Raw genomic sequence first — 18,546 nt, 5'->3', positions numbered from 1 at the left:
AGTAGATTATAGAATTTCCTCCCCTGCAATTTTGTATCTTTGGTCAGTTGTTGGTGATTAGCTAATTTCCTAACTCAGCTCACCTGTAAGTGGTTTATTATGAAAATGAGCTTGAAAAAGCCCTCTGGAGATTCTGATAGTCAAAAACATTTCAATCAATTTGAGTCTGTACCTAAAAATTAAATTATTAGGTATTTTCCCTTTTGGTGATTTTTAAAATTTTTAATTGAGTATTGAGAAGACCCAAAGCAAATGTCATATGACCTGTATTAATAGATAGCCTGTAGTGTCTACTTTGAGCTGTTAATTGTTAAATATAAAAAAACAGAATTACGCAGTTTTGACCAAAAGATTTTCAGATCAAGTTTACATAAGGTTCCTTGCATTTTTTATTGAGTTGTAATAGATATACAACATTATAGTAACATTGTTAATTTTAGTGCTTTAATTGTCACTGTTTTCTTACTTGCATCTATATTTAGTCTTGCCGTTGATGTTTCTTCTCCTGATTTGTTTGGAAGTATCCATGAAGACTTCAGTTTGACTTCTGTACGTAAGATGATAAATAGAAAGCTAAACATATTTTAAAATTATATAGTGACTTATGAATCCGTCTAAATTACTTTGAATGCTATTGTATTTGTGCTGTAGTATACTATCCTATAATTTGGAGCTATGTTTTATTTTGTGAAAATTTTAGTAAAAATACAATTTTATATGTATTCCACAACTTAAAAACTTTTTATAACTTAAGTAGTTCCATCTACTCCCTGCATTGTGCAAGTTGGTGAGCGTGAAATAGGTGCCCTAGTGGTTCCCTGGTGTTTGAAAGTTGGAGAGGAAGCAGAAGACAGGGGCCCAGCTCCTCATATTTTTCCTCTTTAACTAGAGAAGCTCTGCTTTTCTCTGTTTTATTTCTTTAAGTTCCCTAATAGCATTTCATTTGAACATAAAGTTCTGGCAAAAACAAAGCCATACCACCTTTTATATATATACACTTACATCTTTTTTTTAGCATATACATGTATTTAAGGATGATTCACACGCATACTTTATTATACGTATAAATTCAGCTCTTGAAATCCAAACCCATCTGTCTTAAAAAAATAACCCTCTCCGGTTTGTCATTTGCTTGAAGGGTGTGTGTGTGTGTGTGTGTGTGTACATGTGTATATGTATATATGTATGTGTATCTCTCAAGAAAGAAAGCATATGACCAAAATTTCCTGCCTCTATCATTCCCACAGGTATTATAAGTGTGAATTCCTAAATAAGGAATTTGTTATATTAGGAAATATTAAAAATTCAGTTTGGGACCAGATGTATTAAATGAGTGACATTCAAGCAGAGATATTTAGTGGGTGATTAGACATACCTGTCTGGACCCCAAGAGAGAAATCTAGATACAGATTTGTGAATCAGGAATATACAGTTGACCCTCGAGCAATGAGGGAGTTAGGGGCATTGATGCCCTGTTCAGTCGAAAATCCATGTGTAACTTTTGACTCCTCTAAAACTTTTAACTACCAATAGTCTATGGTTGAGCAAAAGCCTTACCAATAACAGGCAATTAACACATTTTATATGTTATTATTATATGCTGTATTACAATAAAGTAAGTTAGAGAAAAGAAAATGTTACCAAAATCATAAGAAAGAGAAAATACATTTACAATACTGTACTGTATGTATCAAAAATTTGCATATAAGTGGCACAATGCATTTCAAACTTGTGTTGTTCAGGGGTAAACTGTATAAGCAATATAAGGCCTAGGAGTGGATGAGTATACTAGGAAAAATACTAGTAGAATGAGAGGAGGGCCAAATATATAAAAATAACATTGGGGGTACCAGTATTTAAGGGTTGGCCAGAAGCAGAGAGCCTCAAAGTTCCCAAAAAAGAATAATCAGAGAGAGAGAGAAGAAAATCCAGACGGAACAGTGTTCCTGAGAGAGATGGAAAAGATCATTTAAACAGAGGAGTATTTAACAGTATCTCACAGACTGGTAGAAGATCAGGTGGGGTCAGATGAAAACTGGAGCGTTGTGGGCTTGGCAGTTAGGTGGTCATTTGTGACTGTAGGGGAAGCTTATCCGTGGATTGCTAATTGGCTATCTATGTATGCACTGGGTCAACATCAGATAGGAGCTGAGGAAGTTGATGTAGTGAGTTTAGACCATTTGCACTGTGAACATAGTAGACTAGAGAAAGACACAGGCTGGAGGAAAGAGCCTTCTAAACTGAGAAGGGCCTTATGTGCTATTGGGCCAACTGTGCTTTTTTTCTCTGTCCTTTAGAACAAGCCTAATTTCTACATGACAGTCTTTTCAGTGTTTGAAAACATTTGTTGCATGGGCTTGGAATCTTCCTTTCTCTTAGCTAACATCCTAAATCTTTTAGGCGTTTCCTAGTCGATATGGCAGTGGTTCTCCTCTTAGTCTACTTCTGTCCTTTTTCAAGGGTGGAGTACAGGACTCTGATGTGGCCCTGACAACTGGGAAGCAGCCAGAACTACACATTAGGTTACATCTCTATTGACTCACATTGAGCTTACTGTCACCCACACCCCAGGTGTTTCATACTTGCTTCTCCCAGTCATAGGACCTTATCTCTCCCATTTTATTCCATAAAATTGTTCATTTGGTACCAAATTCATTTCCTGTGTTTCTCTGCATTTGGATGATATCTTGTTAGATTTGACCCAGATTATTGAGATTTTCTTAGGGCCTTGTTCTGTTATTCAGCAGAGAGGCAGTTATGGTAAGATAGAGGCCCAGGTTTGGAGTCAGAAGATAACTACTTTGCTTCCTGGTCTTCTTCTTACTAACTGAATAATCTTGGGCATGTCATCGAGGGTGTCCAGTTTTCTCCTGGACAAAATTGGGGTGGTAATGCCTACATCTCAGAGAGTCTGTGAGAAATAATTGAAATAATACATAATTGGCAAGTACTGCCTTTGATAGGTTGAGCTGTTATTTTCAAACATACATATTCATCTAAGTTGCTAATAAGCTTTTAATTAATCATTTGGGTTTAAGAATTTGATTATTGTAGTGTTCAGTTATTCTTCCTACTTTCTCTTCTGATTGGTTAGATCTGGGAAGAGAAATACAGTTACCAAGAGTAAGACTTCAAATCACTCAAATTATTTTTCCATTTTGGGGGAAGAACAATGCAGATTACAGGGAGAAAAATCAAAGAGAGTTAATTAACAGGGCAAAGAAGATGCGGCAGGCTCAGGGGGTCTGTTAGACTATAAGGTTAATATTTGGAGGAAAAGGTAATTGCGAATTGATCTTATAACTGAAAAACCACTTGAGATTTTTGCAGAGTGCAGCATGTTTAGAGTGGCTGATGACACCTTATGCTTACTTTATTTCATGTTCTTTATGAGGACCACATAATGGTAATACCAGAATGTACCCCATCCCCAGACTGGCCTGTGTGCCTATGCAGTGCTGTTTACTGCTTTCTTTCTGGTTCTCACTTGCCATTTATTCACAAAATGTGGAGGAGTGGTATGCATAACAGAGCCCTGTTTTCCTTGTTTTATAATTTATTTCCCATCCATAGATTAATTCAAGGCCATTCACAACCTTTCATTTGTTTGAAGGTACTTTAATAACTCCTTGCCCTTTAATTGTATTTGTTGATGACCAAAAAGGACATTGAATAGGCCACACTGTGCCAGCAATAAAGATAATACTATTTTAAATAAAGAAATTTAGAAAGTTTTAAAATTTTTGATGGAGCTAAATGAAATTATTGGGCGATATAAGCTGTACTTGGCAACTGAGTTCAGAGTGTACCTCAAGATAGGGATCTGTTTATTTTCCTTATTTATTATATTGACTTTAACATAAGTTATATACAAGAAAGTTTTCCCTGGAAAGTAGTTTTGCCTTAGTGTTTAGTCAAGGGATCTTGAATCAAAGCTCTGAATTAGTCACTGTTGTTCTAGAGAATGCTCTCACACTGAGGGAGCATGCAAAAGTGTTCTTGGTGAGCCACAACAGCAGTGATAACTGCCATTCCTGGAATTTTGTTTACAAAGATAGTTCTTCTGAACTGTAAAATGATGTTTATTCATCAGCTTTGGGGTCTGGTAATTTTAATAAGAAATTACCTTAAAGTGGCTAGAACCTGGAGAACATAGAATATGAGGCTCTAGCCTTCTTCATAACCGATACTATGGGAGAGTTCCCTAGCCTCTGTCCCATCACTCCCCATAAGAGGGGGAAACTATTCTATATAAATGCATCTGTGAAGGCCCGGTTTTGGGGAGGAGCCCATCATATAGATGGCATTATAATTCTCTTTCAAGTTATGAAAAATTTATAAATTATTTTCTATGAATTTTTGCATTTTTTGTAATTATTTTAAAAGATCCATTTTTATAGCTTTTTTTGCTGCAAAAAATATTGGATAGAATAACCAGTAAAGTAAACCCCTTTCACAAGAACAACAGCTGAACCTACCTTACTCGTTAGCTGTTTTTCCATACAGCTATTAAATTTCGAAGGCAGCAGCATTTGACTCTTTAGTGCATTACATAATAACAAGCAGTTATAGAGTATAGAATTATAGAATTATATTGTTTCTCTCTATATTATTACTGGGGAAAAAAGGGACCAAGAGAAACAAAACATTGAATATCGATATTAAACATGAAGAGATTATAATTAAATTTAATAAATGATAACTGTTACCCAGTTTGTTACTATAAATGTAATTTTCTAAACATTTGTTTTGCTTTTAGGAACAGAGACTTTTGATAGTCCTAAGTAACTGCTGCTACCTAGAACGTCACACCTTCCTAAATATAGCGGAACATTTTGAAAAGCACAACTTCCAGGGAATAGAGAAAATAACACAGGTAAATGAATTATGTTAAATGAACAAGTTGGTTGTTTTATCAATTTAGTTTCCAAACTATTTTCTTAGTATCCTCTCTTTTGCTTTTCCTATACTTTTCTCTCCTTACCCTCCCCACACCCATATACCTTCTCCATCTTCACCTCACCTTGACTTTGAATAATTCCTGCCCTTCTTGTAACTCACCTTGAATCATTAATTTAATATTCTCTTCTTTTCTCTAGATCAAAGCTTTCTCAAGGCAAAAGCTGATTTATTCCCCACCTAAGCTGCCCAAAGTAAGGGAAGGAAATAGGAAAGAAAGGCATCAAACCCAAATCTTTAAGAATCATCTCAAATTTGGCTCCTTTTAGTTTAAACTTTTACTTTAGAGCCAACAGCAAACTCCCTGAGCCTGCAGATAAACCTCTTCCTGCTTATTCACATCTCTTCTTTTTCTCCCCCTTTCCAAATGACCAGTTGGCAGTGTTTCTCCATAAATGCAAGAAAGATATTTTACTTGGTTGACATCATGAAAATAATGGATTCACTCATAATAAATAGAATCAGCACAAATGCTATCATCTAAATCTAGTTTACTGATTCATTTACTATACAACTAAATGATTTCAAAATATTTGATGTCAATTATTAAAAAATCCTAATTCTGAGTCTGAAAAATAGTCCACCCTCTGAGAAATAAACTGAGGGTTTTAGAGGGGAGAGGGGTGGGGGGATGGGTTAGCCCAGTGATGGGTATTAAGGAGGATACGTACTGCATGGAACACTGGGTATTATACGAAAACAATGAATCATGGAACACTACATCAAAAACTAATGATGCTTTTGCTTTTTACTACTTAAGCATGGGCACAGGTGCTCAAGCACAGAGACACAGACTCACGCACACGAGAGTGGCTTACAACAGCTATAGGAGGCTTAATACCTCACCTGAAAAATACATGCTCTCCACTCTCTAATCCATGGATGTAGCAAAGTTGGACAAAAATGAGTGCTGTGTAAATCAATGGAGTAGGTTTTTCTTGAGATGTTATACTTTGTTTTTATTTTTTCAAGTAAGAAGAAAAGGAAGAAATGAAGCAACCTTCTTATTAAAGGTTGGTTGGTTCTTGGGCAAAGGTTTATCAGATTTCTAAGTAAAACTAAGTAGAACCACTTTTACAGTTTTCTCAGTGCAAAAAATAAGAAAGATAATGATCTTGTTAATCTTATAATCAAAAAGTACTCTTGATGGATTGCATACTTCTTACAAATGATAGTTACGGTTTGTGAACTAGAAATGGATTTTTTTTTTCAAAGAATGAAAATGTCAAAGTGGGTGGCTCTGTCTTGTTTTCCTGCCTTTTCGTAAAGATTAATCATCCTGATGAGAAATGTGACTTAAGCCTGTAGGGCCAAATGTTGAGTTTATTTCCAGAAATTTTTGTGTTGAGAATTGCAAAGTGCTCCCTTGCAGTAAAGAATTAATATTTGTAGAAAGTGAGCATTTTGTTTTCGTGCAGTAACAGTAGTGACACAAATATATTTATTGAACAGTTTTTTTAGTCATTTAAAATATATGAAATGATTAGGAATTGCATATATCAGAAGCAGTAAGTTTGGTTTTCTTTAGGTTTTTACAAAGTTATGAGTAGTAACTGTTGCTTCAGTTACATCATAAAGAAATAGAATGAAGTTGAAATACAAGTAGGCTTTGATATCCTACCTAGTCTTGTTGATACCATTTTTTTTTCAAAGATTTATTTATGTATTTGAGAGAGAGAGAGAGAGTGGGGGGAAAGGCAGAGAGACAAAGTCTCAAGCAGACTCTGCTCAGAGCAGAGCCTGACCTAGGGCTTGATCCCATGACCCGAGATCATGACCTGGGCTGAAGCCAAGAGTTGGACTCCTAATTGACTGTGCCACCCAGGCGCCCCCCCCTTTAAAAAAAGATTTATTTATTTTAGAGACAGATATAGAGAGTTGTTGATATCATTTTGAAACCAAGGTAATATATTGGATCTGGAGGTAAAGCTTAGAATAAATGGTGGACTATTTTCTTTTTTTTTGCTAATGATATCTGCCTTTATTTTATTTTATTTTATTATGTTATGTTAGTCACCATACATTACATCATTAGTTTTTGACATAGTGTTCCATGATTCATTGTTTGTGTATAACACCCAGTGCTCCATGCAGTACATGCCCTCTTTAATACCCATCACCAGGCTAACCTATCCCGCCATCCCCCTCCCCTCTAGAACCCTGTTTATTTCTCAGAGTTCATAGTCTCTCATGGTTCGACTCCCCCTCTGATTTCCCCCCCTTCATTCTTCCCTTCCGGCTTTTTTTTTTTTTCCTTTTAACATATAATGTATTACTTGTTTCGAAGGTACAGGTTTGTGATTCAACAGTCTTACACACTTCACAGTGCTTACCGTAGCACTACCCTTCCCCATGTCTATCACCCACCCACCCCATCCCTCCCACCCCGCACCACTCCAGCAACCCTCAGTTTGTTTCCTGAGATTAACAATTCCTCATATCAGTGAGGTCATATGATACATATCTTTCTCTGATTGACTTATTTCACTCAGCATAATACCCTCCAGTTCTATCCACGTCGTTGCAAATGGCAAGATATCATTCCTTTTGATGTCTACATAATATTCCATTGTATATATATACCACATCTTCTTTATCCGTTCATCTGTTGATGGACATCTTGGCTCTTCCCATAGTTTGGCTATTGTGGACATTGCTGCTATAAACATCGGGGTGCACATACCCCTTCGGATCCCTACATTTGTATCTTTGGGGTAAATACCCAGTAGTGCAATTGCTGGGTCATAGTGTAGCTCTATTTTCAACTTTTTGAGGAACCTCCATACTGTTTTCCAGAGTGGCTGCACCAGCTTGCATTCCCACCAACACTGTAGGAGAGTTCCCCTTTCTCTGCATCCCAGCCAACATCTGTCGTTTCCTGACTTGTTAATTTTAGCCATTCTGACTGGTGTGAGGTGATATCTCATTGAGGTTTTGATTGGGATTTCCCTGATGCTGAGTGATGTTGAGCACTTTTCATGTGTCTGCTGGCCATTTGGATGTCTTCTTGGGAAAAATATCTGTTCATGTCTTCTGCCCATTTCTTAATTGGATCATTTGTTCTTTGGTTAAGTTTCATAAGTTCTTTATAAATTTTGGATACTAGCCCTTTATCTGATACGTCATTTGCAAATATCTTCTCCCATTCTGTTGGTTGTCTTTTGGTTTTGTTGACTTTCCTTTGCAGTGCAAAAGCTTTTTATCTTGATAAAGACCCAATAAGTTCATTTTTGCCCTTACTTCCCTTGCCTTTGGCGATGTTTCTAGGAAGAAGTTGCTGCGGCTGAGGTCAAAGAGGTTGCTGCCTGTGTTCTCCTTTAGGATGTTGATGGACTCCTGTCTCACATTTACGTCTTTCAACCATTTTGAGTCAATTTTTGTGTGTGGTGCAAAGACATGGTCCAGTTTCATTCTTCTGCATGTGGCTGTCCAATTTTCCCAACACTGTTTGTTGAAGAGACTGTCTTTTTGCCATTGGACATTCTTTCCTGCTTTGTCGAAGATGAGTTGACCATAGAGTTGAGGGTCCATTTCTGGGCTCTCTATTCTGTTCCATTGATCTCTGTGTCTGTTTTTGAGCCAGTACCATACTGTCTTGATGATGACAGCTTTGTGATAGAGCTGGAACTCCGGAATTGTGATTCTGCCAGCTATGCTTTTCTTTTTCAACATTCCTCTGGCTATTTGGGGTCTTTTCTGGTACCATACAAATTTTAGGATTATTTGTTCCATTTCTTCGAAAAAAGTTGATGGTCGGGGCACCTGCCTGGCTCAGTTGGTTAAGCGACTGCCTTCGGCTCAGGTCATGATCCTGGAGTCCTGGGATTGAGTCCCACATTGGGCTTCCTGCTCAGCAGGGGGTCTGCTTCTCCTTCTGCCCTCTTCCCTCTCGTGCTCTCAGTCTCTCATTCTCTCTCTCTCAAATAAATAAATAAAATCTTTAAAAAAAAAAGTTGATGGTCTTTTGATGGGGATTGCATTGAATGTGTAGATTGCTCTAGGTAGCATTGACATCTTCACAATATTTGTTCTTCCAATCCATGAGCATGGAACGTTTTTCCATTTCTTTGTGTCTTCCTCAATTTCTTTCATGAGTATTTTGTAGTTTTCTGAGTACAGATTCTTTGCCTCTTTGGTTAGATTTATTCCTAGGTATCTTATAGTTTTGGGTGCAATTGTAAATGGGATCGACTCCTTAATTTCTCTTTCTTCTGTCTTGTTGGTGTTATAGGAATGCCACTGATTTTTGTGCATTGATTTTATATCCTGCCACTTTACTGAATTCCTGTATGAGTTCTAGCAGTTTTGGGGTGGAGTCTTTGGGGTTTTCCACATAAAGTATCATATCATCTGCAAACAGTGAGAGTTTGACTTCTTCTTTGCCAATTCAGATGCCTTTGATTTCTTTTTATTGTCTGATTGCTGTGGCTAGGACTTCTAATACAATGTGGAATAGCAGTGGTGATAGTGGACATCCCTGCCGTGTTCCTGACCTTAGGGGGCTCACAGGTTTTCCCCATTGAAAATGATATTCACTGTAGGTTTTTCATAGATGGCTTTTATTATTGAGATATGTACCCTCTATCCCTATACTCTGAAGAGTTTTGATCAAGAAAGGATGCTGTACTTTGTCAAATGCTTTTCCTGCATCTATTGAGAGGATCATATGGTTCTTGTTCTTTCTTTAATTAATGTATTGTATCACATTGATTGATTTGCAGATGTTGAACCAATCTTGTAGCCCAGGGATAAATCCCACTTGGTCGTGGTGAATAATCCTTTTAATGTACTGTCGGATCCTATTGGCAAGTATTTTGGTGAGAATTTTTGCATCCGTGTTCATCAAGGATATTGGTCTGTAATTCTGCTTTTAGCTGGGGTCTTTGTCTGGTTTTGGGATCAAGGTAATGGTGGCCTCATAAAACAAGTTTGGAAGTTTTCCTTCCATTTCTATTTTTTGGAACAGTTTCAGAAGAATAGGTATTACTTCTTTAAATGTTTGGTAGAATTCCCCTGGGAAGCCATCTGGCCCTGGGCTTTTGTTTGTTGGGAGATTTTTGATGACTGCTTCAATTTCCTTAGTGGTTATGGGTCTATTCAGGTTTTCTATTTCTTCTTGGTTCGGTGTTGGTAGTTGATGGCATCTCTAGGAATGCATCCATTTCTTCCAGGTTATCTAATTTGCTGGCATAGAGTTGCTCATAATATGTTCTTAGAAATGTTTGTATTTCTTTGGTGTTCGTTGTGATCTCTCCTCTTTCATTCATGATTTTATTTATTTGGGTCGTTTCTCTTTTCTTTTCGATAAGTCTGTCCAGGGGTTTATCAGGCTTGTTAATTCCTTCAAAGAACCAGTTCCTAGTTTCGTTGATCTGTTCTACTGTTCTTTTGGTTTCTATTTCATTAATTTCTACTCTGATCTTTATTATTTCTCTTCTCCTGCTGAGTTTAGGCTTTATATGCTGTTCTTTCTCCAGCTCCTTTAGGTTAGGTTAGGTTGTGTACTTGAGACCTTTCTTGTTTCTTGAGAAAGGCTTGTATTGCTCTATACTTTCCTCTTAGGACTGCCTTTGCTGCATCCCAAAGATTTTGAATAGTTGTGTTTTCATTTTCATTGGTTTCCATGAATTTTTTAAATTCTTCTTTAATTTCCTGGTTGACCCATTCAGTCTTTAGTAGGATGCTCTTTAGCCTCCATGTATTTGAGTTCTTTCTGACTTTCCTCTTGTGATTGAGTTCTAGTATCAACGCATTGTGGTGTGAAAATAGGCAGGGAATGCTCCCAGTCTTTTGGTACCAGTTGAGACTTGATTTGTGACTTAGGATGTGATCTATTTTGGAGAATGTTCCATGGACACTAGAGAAGAATGTATATTCTGTTATTTAGGATGGAATGTTCTGAATATATCTGTGAAGTCCATTTGGTCCAGTGTGTCATTTAAAGTCTCTATTTCTTTGTTGATCTTTTGCTTAGCTGATCTGTCCATTTCAGTGAGGGGGCTGTTAAAGTCCCCTACTATTATTGTATTGTTGTCGATGTGTTTCTTTGCTTTTGTTATTAATTGGCTTATATAATTGGCTGCTCCCATGTTAGGGGCATAGATATTTACAATTGTTAGATCTTCTTGTTGGATAGACCCTTTAAGTAGGATATAGTGCCATTTCTCATCTCTTATTATAGTCTTTGGTTTAAAACCTAATTTGTCTGATATAAGGATTACCACCCCAGCTTTCTTTTGGTGTCCATTAGCATGGTAAATGGTTTTCCACCCCTCACTTCCAATCTGGAGGTGTCTTTGGGTGTAAAATGAGTCTCTTGCAGACAGCATATCGATGGGTCTTGCTTTTTTATCCAGTCTGATAGCCTGTGTCTTTTGATTGGGGCATTTAGCCCATTTACATTCAGGGTAACTATTGAAAGATATGAATTTAGTGCCATTGTATTGCCTGTAAGGTGACTGTTACTGTATATCGTCTGTGTTCCTTTCTGGTCTATGTTGCTTTTAGGCTCTCTCTTCGTTTAGAGGACCCCTTTCAGTATTTCTTGTAGGACTGGTTTCGTTTTTGCAAATTCCTTTAGTTTTTGTTTGTCCTGGAAGCTTTTCATCTCTCCTTCTATTTTCAGTGATAGCCTAGCTAGATATAGTATTCTTGGCTGCATATTTTTCTCATTTAGTTCTCTGAATATATCATGCCTTTCCTTTCTGGCCTGCCAGGTCTCTGTGGACAGGGCTGTTGCCAATCTAATGTTTCTACCATTGTAGGATACAGATCTCTTGTCCCGAGCTGCTTTCAGGATTCTCTCTTTGTCTCTGAGACTCGTAAGTTTTACTAAAATGTCAGGGTGTTGACCTATTTTTATTGATTTTGAGGGGCTTCTCTGTGCCTCCTGGATTTTGATGCCTGTTTGGAAGTTCTCTGCTATAATTTGCTCCAATATACCTTCTGTCCCTCTCTCTCTTTCTTCTTCTTATGGGATCCCAATTATTCTAATATTGTTTCATCTCAGGGTATCACTTATCTCTCGAATTCTGCCCTTGTGATCCAGTAGTTGTTTATCTCTCTTTTTCTCATCTTCTTTATTTTCCATCATTTGGTCTTCGATATCACTAATTCCCTCTTCTGCCTCATTTATCCTAGCAGTTAGAGCCTCCATTTTTTATTGCACCTCATTAATGGCCTTTTTGATTTTGACTTGGTTAGGTTTTAGTTCTTTTATTTCTCCAGAAGGGGTTTCTCTAATATCTTCCATGCTTTTTTCAAGCCCAGCTAGTATCTTTAAAATTGTCATTCTGAACTCTAGTTACGACATCTTACTAATGTCCCTATTGATTAGGTCCCTGGCAGTCGCTGCTTCCTCTTGTTCTTTTTTTTTGTGGTGATTTTTTCCATCTTGTCATTTTGTCCAGAGGAGAATAGATGAATGAGACAACAAAATGACAACAGGGTAACAATGACCCCAGAAATATATACACTAAACAAATCAGAAGAGACCTGATACCGGGGGGAAAGAAAGGGAAAGAAAGAAAAAAGAAAAAGAAAGAAAAAAAGATGAAAACAAAAACACAAAAAACAAAATATGATCAAATATGATCAGGCTGGTACATAGATCAGTGCCACACACTAGATTTTGGGCATATTTTGGTCTACTAGAAGAAAGTGCCTCCGAAAATTTTAAAGTAAAACTTATATATGTTCAAAATACAATGAATGGATGGACTATGAGTGTAAAGATGAAAATTATAAAAGATTTTATAAAAGGAATTGATAAGAAGTTGGTTGAAAAAAGAAAGATGAGGATTTAAAAAAAAAAAAGGAGAGAGAATGTGATCAGGCAGGAGACTAGAACAAAGCCATACACTAGAGATTTAGGGTATATTTTCGTCTGTTAGAAGAAACTGTATCTCAAAATTTTAAAGAGAGAACAACTTATATATATATATATATATATAAAATATAAAGTTAAGTACTATGAAGGGATAGATTTGGACTCTGAAAATGAAAAATAAAAAAGATTTTTTAAAAAAGGGATTATGATGTTGGTGGAAAAAGGGAAAAAGAAAAATTCAAAAAAAGAAGTTAAAAAAAATTTAACTTTAAAAGACTAAAGAATCATGGGGAAAAAGCCATGAATTCTATGTGCTGTATTCCCCTAGCGCTGGAGTTCTGCCGTTCTCATTGATTGGTAAACTTGGTCTTGGCTGCCTGTTCTTGCTGATCTTCTGGGGGAGGGGCCTGTTGCTGTGGTTCCCAAATGTCTTTGCCAGAGGCGGAATTGCCCCACCCTTGCCGGGTCCAAGCTAAGTAATCTGCTCAGGTTTGCTCTCGGGAGCTTTTGTTCACTGCAAGCTTTCCGTACAGCGTTGGAGGAAGAGAGTGAAAATGGAGGCCTCCCAATCTCCACCCGGAGGAGCCACGAACTTGGTGCCCCACTCCTCAGTGAGCCCCTAGAGAAAAGCAGTCAGTCACTCCCGTCTCCCTGGTCTCTGCCCACACCCGGCCAGTGACCCAACGTTTCTGTCTTGGCTCACGACCCCGTTTGGAGTCTCCAAGCCCAGCAGATCCCTGCGGTGTGCTCCCGCTCTGCTCCTCCTGGGGGAGGAAGGGGAGTCTCCCCGGATCTGCCGATTTTTGTGTCCCTGCTGGAAGAGCAGTGGCCCGACTGTGCCGCGGATCACAGTTTATGGCAACCCTGAGCTGAGAGCCCGCTCCTTGGCTCCTTCCCTGCAGCCGGCTTCCCTGCTCTGATACCTCGCACCTCTGCCACACTCAGGTATCTCTGGTCTTTCTGTGACCCTGAGGGTCCTGAAACTACACTGTCCCAGCGCGGGTTCCACCCCCCACTTAGTCACTGGAACGACATTCCTCAGCAGAGCCAACTTCTAAAAGTTCCAATTTTTTGCTCTGCTGCTCTATCACTTGCCAGTAGTGTCTGATGGAGGCCCTCTCCCCCACCGTCAGTCTTCCCGAATATCGCCTCGGATTCACTTCTCCACACGTCTTACCTTCCAGAAAGTGGTCGCTTTTCTGTTCAGAGAGTTGCTGCTATTCTTTTCTTCAATCTCCTGTTGAGTACTTAGGTGTTCAGAATGGTTTGATCCCTATCTAGCTGAATTCCTGGGACTAGACGAAATTTAGGTCGCCTACTCCTCCGCCATCTTGCTCCTCCTTCTGTATTTTCTAATTTTAATTGTGAGTTTTTCTTTGACACACAGCTATATAGGAGTGTGCTTTTAAATTTCCAAATTATGGGTTGGTGGGTGGGTGGGTGGGTAGCAATTAGTTTCCATCTTGGAAATTAGTTTTCTCTTTGTTAGAGATTTCTAATTTATTTATGCTGAGGTCAAGGAATGTCATGTTTTTGACTTTGTTGAGACTTGCTTTCCAGGCTGATACATGATGAGTTTCTTAAATGTTCTCCCTTGCTTGAAGATATTACGTCCTTTAGTTTTGAATACCACATTCCATGTATGATAGATGAAGTTTGTGAATTTTGTTGTTCAATCTTCTGTATCCATTACTTTTGTGTGTTTTGGTCTTTAATTTGTCAATTACTGAGAGATATATATTAAAGTCTTTCTTTGGCTGCTTTTAAGATGTTTTTTAATTTGTCTCTAATATTTCATAGTTCTTTTTTTTTTTTTTAGATTTTTTTTTATTTATTTATTTGACAGAGACAGAGACAGTGAGAGCAGGAACACAAGCAGGGGAAGTGGGAGAGGGAGAAGCAGGCTTCCTGCTGAGCCGGGAGCCCGATGCAGGACTCGATCCCAGGACCCTGGTATCATGACCTGAGCCGAAGGCAGTCGCTTAACCAACTGAGCCACCCAGGCGCCCCTAATATTTCATAGTTCTACCATAATGCGTCTCTTGGTGTATTTTGTTGGCCTTTTTTCCCTACTGATTGATATCTTTAATCAGGTCTAGAAAATCTCAGCTCTTACCTTTTTCAATATTTATTCTTTTCTATTCACTCTTCTCTCTCCTTCAAGACCTCCTTTGGGATATATGTTAGACCTTCTCACTCTGTTCTCCACGTCTCTTATATTTTTCGTTCATGTTTCCCCTACCCATCTTTAATTCTCTGTAATGATTCAGAATAATTCATTCAGCTCTTTTCACATTGACTTTTTCTTCATTTGTATCTTTTCTTGTTGAAATTTGCTGTCTTTTCCCATTTTATTCCAGTTCTTTTCATTTCCAGAAACTTTGGTTTTTGTTACTAAGTAAAGGAAAATGATTAACTTACTCTGGAATGGTATAATTTCAAACATCAGTGTAGGAGGTAGTGGCAGTAAAGTTTTTCCATGCCTCTTAGATCGTTCTATATAGGTGACCAAATCACATACAGTCTATAGTCAAATAAAAGACTATCCCTATTAAGAAGAAGATTGGAGCAGTTATGAGAAGCCTCAATAATGAGATGTGAGACAGTTAAGTTGATTATAAAAAATTCACAGAAAAAGAAAAGTTCGGGGAATGATAAAGATTAGAACTAAGTCACCAGGTTAGAATCACAGTGGAAGGTGAGGGAAGTGAGGAATGATGGCTCTCACTAAGTGCTAGAGACATTGTCTGTCTTTCTATTTCAGGGTGACAGTATATCCTGTTTTATACTGTTTTTGTTTTCTTTTAATAGTGCCACCTCTACCAGGGATTAAGAGTTTATTTTTAAAAATTAATTATTTACTTGGCATTTATTTTGTCCACATTTGACAAGTTATGTTTCAGTAACACAAAGTAATGTCAGTTTGCCATTTGTTTGGCCATCCATTTGTAAAAAATTTTAAAAAGTATATTAATTTGACTGAATCCATATTCACTTGGATAGATGTTCTAATTATAGTTTGATGATTTTGTTTCCATAGAGGTCACTCAGTTCAATGTACTCTTTCTGTCATCTTTGAAATGAAATTAATTAAAAAAAATTTTTTTTCTTTCTCAGAAACATACTTTTTAAGAAGCATTTTCAACAAAAAGTTTTTAAAATAGTAAATTAGAAAATACAAATTTGGAACATTAAAATTAATGATATTTTTTTTAACTGTTTTGAGTGAGTTGAAGACAACTGTATAGAAATTGAGGAAATGAGACATCTACTTAGGTGTGTGTTTTTCAGCACCTGTCTGGCATGCACACTTGCTGCTATACAGGTCAGGCTGTATGTTGTCAGAATATCTTTTGATATGTATATTGCTACCTAAGAAGATATAATGATAGGTTATCATCAGTATTATTTGCTCCTGCATCTGAAATGCTACCTTCTAATGTATTCTATATTTCTGTAAATTATTACCAACTACTTGAAGTACTTTAAAAGGTGCTCCTCAGTTTTCATATGTAGGAATTTAGTGAGTACATCTATTTCTGATTGCATAATTACTGAATTAGCACCTTTTTTTTCCTTAAAGCCTTTCTCAGTGCCCTTAGAAGTACCCCATAAGCACTCCCTCTCTGCCTTAACAGCTATGTTCTTTGAACGTTCTATCAGTGTTTCCTTGCCTTTCTTCCCTACTAGACTGTGATTTCCTTTAAGAATTTTTTTTTTCATTTAACTTTCATTCATCACTATTAGATAGTGCTTTAACGAACAGACCTTATCCTTGCATAGTAGGGGTCAAGCAAACTTAGCTAACATCTGTATTCATTAGCTAGTGTGAGCAAGGCTTTAGTGAAAATTGGGCATGTTGAAATAAATAATAATATAATAATGATAGCTGAGGGAATTTATGATGTACTTTAAATGTACTACATAAGTTTCATAAATTATCTTTTTTGAATTCTTAGAACAAAGTTTATGAGGTACTCTTGACCTTCATTCTGCTTTGTCAGACATTAATACTGCCACTCCATTCTATGTTTCATTTGCCTAGTATCTGTCTGCCCATTCATTTATTTTCAACCATTTTTTTTAAAAATTAGAGAATGAATTACATACAATAAAACACAAATCTTCAGTGTACAAATAGGTGACTTTTAATGCATATATACATCCCAGTATCCACCACCTTCCTCAAGATCTATTTCCCTCATGCCCCATTCCAGTCAGTAGGCACCCTTCTCACCACTCTTTTGATTTCTGTCAGCATACATTAGTCTTGCCTGTTCTTTAACTTCATGGAAAATGGAACCATACAGTTAGTAATCTTTTGTGTCTGGCTGCTTTTTGCTTCAACTTAATAATTTTGAGATTCATCCAAATTGTTGTGTTTAGAAGTAATTTATTTTCTTTTATTGCTGAGTTTGGATAACTCAGATTTGTTTAATCAGTCTGATGGTAACAGACATTGGATTTTTTCCAGTATAAGGTTGTTGTTTTGTTTTAAGATTTTATTTATTTATTTGGCAGAGAAGGAGCACAAGCAGGGAGAGTGTCAGGCAGAGGGAGAGGGAGAAGCAGGCTCACTGCTGAGCAGGAAGCCCAATGCAGGGCTCATTCTCAAGACTCTGAGATCGTGACCTGAGCCAAAGGCAGACGCTCAACCCACTGAGCCACCCAGGCACCCAGGTTTAAGGTTTTTATGAATAAACTTTTTGTGAACATCGCTGTGAAAGTCTTTTGTGGACATTTGTACTCTCTCATCTTGGAATTGCTGGTCAATGGAATAAGTTAATTAAGAATTCTGAATAGTTTTCCAGAGTGCGTACCTCATTTTATTTCTCATTTTATACCAGTGTATGAGTATTCCAGTTGCTCCATGTTGTCCTTACTAACACTTAATGTTATCATTCTTTTTTATTTTAGCCAATTCTGTTGCTTTCATTGGCTTGCTCTGATATAATGATGTTAAGCCCTTTTTCTTACACATTTACATACTCATATTCAGATATTTTCTTTTTGGAAGTGCCTCTTCAATTCATTTGCCTATGTTTTACTTGGACTGTTTCCCTTTCTATTAGTGATTTTTGGAAATCTGTACATGAGTTCTTTGTCAGATACATATTTTTCCTCCCAGTCTCTGGCTTGCTGTTTTGTTTTTACAATGCTGTCTTTTGAGTAGAAATTTTTAAATCTGAAAAGATATAATTTATCATTTTTAAAAATGTTTAATGCCTTTTTTGTCCTGTCAAAATCTTTACTGTTCCAGTATCCTGAATATTTTTTTCCCAGAGGCTTTGTAGTTTTAGCTGTTACATTCAGGTCTGTGATCTATCTTTTATTAAGTATTGTGTTAATATTGTGCTGTTGGTATACATATATTATTATAGCTTTAGAGTATGTCTTGAAAAGACAGTTTTACTAATTTCATGATATTTTTTTCTTACTATATTGCATGGACTGGGATCTCTAGTTCAGTCTTAAGTGGTGGGAGGGGATCAAGTCCTTTTTTTGTCATCTATTAAAAGAATTCCACTTCTTTATAACATATTCTTTTTATTTACTTGTAGGTTCAATTTGCCAATAGTTTTAAGATTTTTATGTTTTTGTTTAAGAGTGCTATTGGTTTATAATTTTCTTTTATTGCAATATTCTTGTCAGGTTTTGACATCAGGTTTTGCTTATTTCATTAAACAAACTAGGAAATGTTCTCAGGCTCTGTTTCTTTCTTTCTTTCTTTCTTTCTTTCTTTCTTTCTTTCTTTCTTT

General features: G+C 37.0%; 1 protein-coding gene across 6 annotated transcripts in view; it reads left to right on the top strand.

The window, feature by feature from the left end:
* EXOC2 (exocyst complex component 2) overlaps positions 1-18,546 on the top strand; it is a 276,304-nt gene that overhangs the window by 175,108 nt on the left and 82,650 nt on the right. For 5 of the 6 annotated variants that reach the window (XM_035030711.1, XM_035030712.1, XM_035030714.1 and 2 more), the window contains 2 exons: positions 483-549; positions 4,760-4,876. In XM_035030711.1, the coding sequence (XP_034886602.1) occupies positions 483-549; positions 4,760-4,876 (184 nt within the window). The remainder of the gene's footprint in view (positions 1-482; positions 550-4,759; positions 4,877-18,546) is intronic. The other variant, XM_035030715.1, reaches the window with a different exon arrangement.

Source organism: Mirounga leonina, unplaced genomic scaffold (genome assembly GCF_011800145.1).
Source record: "Mirounga leonina isolate KUSES-001 unplaced genomic scaffold, KU_Mleo_1.0 Mir_366, whole genome shotgun sequence".
Taxonomy (NCBI): Eukaryota; Metazoa; Chordata; class Mammalia; order Carnivora; family Phocidae; genus Mirounga; species Mirounga leonina.
This window is presented reverse-complemented; position numbering and strand designations above follow the sequence as displayed.